Source organism: Hyperolius riggenbachi, chromosome 6 (genome assembly GCF_040937935.1).
Source record: "Hyperolius riggenbachi isolate aHypRig1 chromosome 6, aHypRig1.pri, whole genome shotgun sequence".
Classification (NCBI taxonomy): Eukaryota; Metazoa; Chordata; class Amphibia; order Anura; family Hyperoliidae; genus Hyperolius; species Hyperolius riggenbachi.
In genome coordinates this window covers 10,447,790-10,455,004 of record NC_090651.1, presented here as the reverse complement: position 1 = coordinate 10,455,004, position 7,215 = coordinate 10,447,790, and the positions used below count along the sequence as shown (strand labels likewise).

At 44.4% G+C, this 7,215-nt stretch overlaps 1 protein-coding gene across 1 annotated transcript in view; it reads right to left on the bottom strand.

The window, feature by feature from the left end:
* The window catches only part of SLC25A33 (solute carrier family 25 member 33), a 62,866-nt gene extending 56,016 nt beyond the window's left edge, over nucleotides 1-6,850 (bottom strand). Inside the window, exon 1 of the mRNA XM_068242390.1 lies at nucleotides 6,677-6,850. Coding sequence (XP_068098491.1) covers nucleotides 6,677-6,720 — 44 coding nt within the window. The 5' untranslated portion in view covers nucleotides 6,721-6,850. The remainder of the gene's footprint in view (nucleotides 1-6,676) is intronic.
* Nucleotides 6,851-7,215: the final 365 nt, after the last annotated feature.

Genomic DNA, 7,215 nt, shown 5'->3' with positions numbered 1-7,215 from the left:
AACTTGGTGACTGGAATAAATATTAAAGGAATCATCAAATTATGCTACCCCCCCCCCCCGCTCCCACTTACCTGGGGCTTCCTCCAGCCTCTGGCAGCCGCTATGCCCCACGCCACCTCTCCGCTTGCAGCCGCCGGCCAAGAGACCCCGCCGGTGCAGAGGCTACTGTGCCTGCGCAAGCGCCGCTGTCAATCCCCTCCACGTGGTCCAGTGTACTGCGCAGGCTCAGTAGTTCTGCATCTGCGCAGTACACTCGGACCATGTGGAGGTGATTGACAGCGGCATTCATGCAGGTGCAGTAGGAAGACGACATAGAGGTCGTCCTCTGCACCGGCGAGGTCCCTAGGCCGGCGGCTGCAAGCAGAGATATGGCGTGGGGCATAGCGGCTGCCAGGAGCTGGAGGAAGCCCCGGGTAAATAGAGCGTGGGGGTAGCATAATTTGATTGAGGATTCCTTTAAGGAAAGTGGGTGGAGCTCACAGCAGCCAATCAAAATTCAACTATTGATTTTCAACGGAAGTACTTAAATTGCTGCTATTCTTACACTCTTAATGGTAAAGGCCTCAAACCTGGTACAGTCGGTCATTGGGTTATAGGGGTTCAAATTCAGAAAAAGGGGCAGGGCCACAAACAGCCAATCAGATTGGTTTGCTTGAATTCAATGGGAGAATTTAAGCTGCTTCCATTCCCAAATTATTGATGCCAAGGAACCCAAAGCTCACAAACTTGGTCATTGAGTGACTGTATGTCCAGGTTAGAAAAGTGGCCGGACCCAACAACTATATACATATATCCGAGCAACGCCGGTTCTTCAGCTAGTTCATAATAAAAGCAGAAAAAAAGCCGATTAAAGGACTACTACAGTGAAAAATGTAAGTGGTTAAAATCGGACAGCAACGACAGGTTTTGGTATAGCCCATCTCCTCATGAAGGATTCTCGGGGTTTTCTTTATTTTCAAAGGCATTTCCTGAACGGCAATTGCTAAGTGTAACTGGCAAAATAGTGTGCAAGCATGTAAGGAGGCTGGCTGGTATCTTACAATTTTGGCAGTTAGACTTAGCAACTGCCGTTCAGCAAATGCTTTTGAAAACAAAGAAAACCCTGAGAATCCCCCATGAGAGGATGGGCTAGTTCAAAACCGTTCGGTCTGTCAGATTTTAACTGCTTACGTTTTTCGCTGTAGCAGTCCTTTAAGCGGCACGGTTTTGGGACCATCGGCATCTGCAGTTCACACTGGGACCTGCTCTGAAATTGTCCTGATCTCTGCTACAGACATCGGTCCACACTGATCTGTGCCATGTCCAGTGTGAACAACGATCACTGCCAATTACGTTGCAATTCATCTGCAACTCTGCTTTGTGGGTGGGACCAAAGTCACAACTTTCACTAGAATGTTCACCATTGGAGACCCCCGTGAGTTCAAACCCATCAGACTCTGCCTATAAATGTAATGATCAACTTTGGGCCAACAGAGTGCAACTCCACTTATGCTAAGGGTGCGTACACACACATCCAGTTCTGATTGACCAATGACTGGCCAATGTAACCACTTCCAACAGAATTTGAAGACCATAGGGATGCTCTCATATTACATGGAGGTTGGTCAGCGATCGGCCAATCAGAGTTGGATGTGTGTAGCAAGCTGAGATGTTGTGTAACACTGAGGTATCTGCTGTGCCCGGGATCTGACCATGACATTCCCGGGAGCACCTTCCCAGCAGGAAGTGATGGGTGGAGTGGCTGGTGTTTCAAGAATTAGGACATCCCTACAGACACACTCCTCTGTGTAATTAGACAGGTCAGTGGAGTGAGCCTGGAGGCGCTGAGACGCCGGAAACTGTACTTCCAATAAACACAGACGCCTGTGGACTCTGAACCAACAGGAGAGAGAGAGAAGAATTCTGTGAATTCCTCAATTCTATATACTGCTGCTCTCGTTTCCAGCAAGGTTCATTTTGTTTTTTTACCAATTTTAGAAAGATAAAATTAAATGCATTGATAAATTACAATTATAAGATTTTAAAGAAAGTAGTTTCCCTTTAAATGATAATATGCATGTATACAGCCCTTTACAGAGTATAAAGCACTGACATCTTCTGCAGCACTTTACAGAGTACATAGTCATGTCACTGACTGTCCTCAGAGGAGCTCACACTCTAATCCTACCATAGTCATAGTCTAATGTCCTACCATATTATTATTATGTATGTATATAGCACTGACATCATCTGCAGCACATTACAGAGTACATAGTCATGTCACTGGCTGTCCTCAGAGGAGCTCACACTCTAATCCTACCATAGTCCTAGTCTAATGTCCTACCATATTATTATTATTATGTATTTATATAGCACTGACATCTTCTGCAGCACTTTACAGAGTACATAGTCATGTCACTGACTGTCCTCAGAGGAGCTCACACTCTAATACTACCATAGTCACAGTCTAATGTCCTACCATATTATTAATTATTATTATTATTATTAATATGGTAGGACATTAGATTATGACTATGGTAGGATTAGACTGTGAGCTCCTGTGAGGACAGCCAGTGACATGACTATGTACTCTATAATGTGCTGCAGAAGATGTCAGTGCTATATAAATACATAATAATAATATGGTAGGACATTAGACTATGACTATGGTAGGATTAGAGTGTGAGCTCCTCTGAGGACAGTGACATGACTATGACCTCTGTAATGTGCTGCAGAAGATGTCAGTGCTATATAAATACATAATAATAATATGGTAGGACATTAGGCTATGACTATGGTAGGATTATAGTGTGAGCTCCTCTGAGGACAGTCAGTGACATGACTATGTACTCTGTAATGTGCTGCAGAAGATGTCAGTGCTATATAAATACATAATAATAATATGGTAGGACATTAGGCTATGACTATGGTAGGATTAGCGTGTGAGCTCCTCTGAGGACAGTCAGTGACATGACTATGTACTCTGTAATGTGCTGCAGAAGAGGTCAGTGCTATATAAATACATAATAATAATAATAATAATATTATGTATTTATATACCACTGACATCTGCAGCACATTACAGAGTACATAGTCATGTCATTGACTGTCCTCAGAGGAGCTCACACTCTAATCCTACCATAGTCTAGGGACAATTTTGGGGAGCAACCAATTAACTGTTCAGTATGTTTTTGACACATGGGAGGAAACCAGAGTGCCCTCCAGAAACTCATGCAAACACAGGGAGAACATACAGCCTCCATGCAGCTAGTGTCCTGGCAAGTGATAAACCTGGGACTCCAGTGCTGCGAGGTGACAGGGCTATCCTGTATGCCACCACCTCAGCGAGGTAGCAGAAACTGGAATAAATATCTCAATGTGATATGAAGTCAAATACTCAGAGTCTTGAATGTCTCCGGTGTGCTGGAAATTTCTATAAGCCGCCAACAATATATATCATCCACTCTGCAGATTAGAAGAGGCCTTCACAGAAGTCACGCTGCTGGTGGCTTCTCGCCATCCTGTAATGACTCGCATGTCCTGCAGGGGTCACTGTGGCGGCTCAGTCACAGCCATGTGCTAAAGCTCACTGACCTTGGCAGGCCCCTGAAAGTTCTTAAAGGCACAGGATCCCAATGACCTGAAATATCAGTATTACCACCATGTGTATGCCTGAGGAAGTCAAACACTCACAGGAAACCCTGATGGAAGTGAGCCAGAGTCCCCAGCGCTGTGACAGTAAAGTACTGACAGCTCATATCCACAGTCATGGCTTACACTAAGCACCCTCCTAGAAACTATAAGTCCCAGCATGCCATTCAGGACTATCACCTAGACTACAAGTCCCAGCATGCCATTCAGGACCATCACCTAGACTACAAGTTCCAGCATGCCATTCAGGCCTCTCAAATGGACTACAGGTCCTAGTATGCCATTTAGGCCTTTCACCTGCACTACAACTCCCAGCATAATATCCAGATATTTTACCTGGACTGGAAGTCCCAGCATTCCATTCAGGTAAGTGGCACGCAGCTGGACCACAAATAACAGCATGTCAATTAAGACTCTTACCTGGACTACAAGTTCCAGCGTGCCATTTCTTTTTTTACCTGGACTACAAGTCCCAGCTTTCCATTTAGGCAAGCGGCTTCTAGCTGGACCACAAATACCAGCATGTCATTCAAGCAAGCGCCTCTGAAATGGAGCACAAGTCCCAGCAAACCAAAGCATTAAAAAGACAGCAGACTACAATGCCCAGCAGGCCACAGCTGCAGATCAGACTACAGATAATAGCAGCACTACAGATACAAGCATGGCAGATAAGCAATACACAAGTGTCAGCAATACAGAATGTGGAATAATCCCTCCAGGACCTGCTGATGAATAACTCTGCTTCCTCCGTATCCGGGTCTGACAGGAGACTAGGCAGATGATTATTCAGACTTGAGATAGGTCAGTTAATTAACTGACACCAGATTCAGTTATCAGTTATTTAACCAGCTGCAAAGTTCTGCTTCAGCCCGTGTAAATTCCAGGTCCTCTTGAAGTGAACTTTGCATATTGGTCAGACTATTTGCACCTTACTGGTGTAGTGACAGATGAAATGACATTACTATTATTAAGCTCAGCACATTAATTACAACTTCATGGAATACCTGCGGCTAGAATACAAGACAGGGAGTTTCAGTATAGCATTCATTGTGCAGCCCTACAGTATATGGTGGCACTATATATACTAATAATAGTAGGACTTGTAGTAACAACACTGGCCTCAATTCACGGAGCATTATCAAACGTTTATCAAACACTTTATCAAACGTTTGATAATTTACCTCATGGGTAAAATTGATTTTGAATTCACTAAGGTGTTATATATTTGTTGAACGTTTTATCGGTAAAACATTCGATAAATATATAACACTTTAGTGAATTTAAAATTATATTTTACCCATGAGGTAAATTATCAAACGTTTGATAAAGTGTTTGATAAACGTTTGATAATGCTCCGTGAATTGAGGCCCATGTGTGATACAATGTGACAATGACAACACTGCATACAGCAACCGATGGGATAGAATATAGACTGTGGCATAGCGAGAGGTCAGGTGATGGAATGGGTACACAATGCATAAAACTGACACAGATCAAGCGGTGACACTGTCCAATAATGTAATCTATGGGGGATCTGCTACTGTAATCCAGGGCTGTGGAGTCGGAGTAATTTTGGGCACCCGGAGTTGGAGTCGTTGATTTCATAAACTGAGGAGCCGGATGATTTGTCTACAAAATCCACAGCCCTGTTAAGTATTAGACTAAAGCTGGCCACTAACGGTCCAATTTGTAGCGAAAAATCGTTTGAGCGATCAGAAATTCTGATCGGACGAAAAATCGTTCACTACACCATCAACTAACCAACCATTGCTTCCTATCTATCACGAACACCAAGAAAATCCAAATTTTCGTTCGACGGAAATTCATTCGGGCGACATTTTTTTCACTCGTTCATAATCGATTGTGTCCACCAATGGAGATTATTTACAACCAATCCGATCAGAATTTCTGATGGCTCGAACGATTTTTTGCTAGTAATTGGACCGTTAGTGGCCAGCTTAAGGAGTCAGAGTCATTTTGGGTACCCAGAGTCGTGGTTTCATAAACTGAGGAGTCGGAGTCTGATGATTTTTGTACAAAGTCCACAGCCCTGCTGTAATCTATGGGGGATTGTCATCTATAGGGGAATCTATGTGATACAATGTAACTATAGAAGATCTGGAAGTGTGATATAATGATCTATAGGTGGGAATCAGGCAGTATAATATAATATATGTATGGGGATCAGGCAGTGCAGTACAATGTAATCATTAAATAGGGGGGTTCATGTTATATTGGGTGATACAAGGTAATAATGCTATATAGAGGGTGACAGCCTGGATGTGGGGGGGGGGGGGCATATATATTGTAAGGGGTGATATGGTGGATTTGAGGATGTAGCGAAAGGGAAGGGGGGGTTCAATGTAACGTCATAGGTGATGACACACCAGCGGGGGGATAATGTAATGATCAGGGGTGACAGACAACGTGTGTGTGTGTGGGGGGGGGTTGGCTTGGGAGGGTTAAGGGGTATCAACAGGGGGTGACACTGTATCTGGAGGGAAGAGCGGGGATAAAATATATAATACTGTTAAATAAGAAGTGACAGGTGGGGGTTGTATAATAATTAACTGTAATATATATATATATATATATATATATATATATATATATATATATATTTTAGTGACAAATTAGAGTGGGGGTGTGTAATGATATAATGTCATGTTATACAGAGGGAGATACTGTGTAGATGGAGGGTGACTGGTTGTAGTGGGGATAATTAATGATATGTCATATTATATGGGAGCGACACTGAATTGATGGGGAGGGGGGGGTGAAAGGTAGGAGTGGGAGGGTGTATAATGATATACAATATAATATATATATATATACATATATATATATATATATATATATATAAAAGCATACAGGGTGACATTGGATGGGGGGGGGGGGTGTATAATGATAGAATGTCATGTTATATAGGGGGGGGGGGGGAGTGACACTGGATTGATGGGGGGGGGGGGTGACAGGTAGGAATGGGGGGGGGGTGTATAATGATATACAAATATATATATATATAATGGAGCGTGATGAGTCTTACCCCCCGGCCAGGAGGTGCCGCAGGGTGTCCTTGCTCTGGCTCATGTCCCCGGTGCTGCGGCAGCCAGTCAGGCTCTCATGCTGCTCCCGGCTCTGCCTCTCTCTCTCTCGCGCTGGAAGAAGCCGGTTTTTCTCTCCGCAGCTGCTGATCTCGCGTCATCCGAGCCGGGGGAGGAGCGAGGCTGTGACAGCGCCAGAGGGGCGGGGCCACACTGGAGGGGACAGGGGGCGCGCGGGGGGCGTTGTCCGTGACGTCACGCAGCCAGGCTTGCGGAAAAGTTGCACGATGCGGCGCGAGGGGGGTGATCACATGACACTCACATCCTCTGCTATATATATCACTGTACTGTACAATATATATATACACGCTGTCACTGTACACTGTATGGCTACCATGCTGTACTACCTGCAGCACAGGAGGGGAGGAGCTCCACTACAAGTGTATTTTGTGCTTTTGGATTGATGGATGGAATAACAGAGCTGTCTGCTGTTTTTCCTACTGTCTTTGCTCCTGCTGATTGGCTTCCCCACCACTTCCGG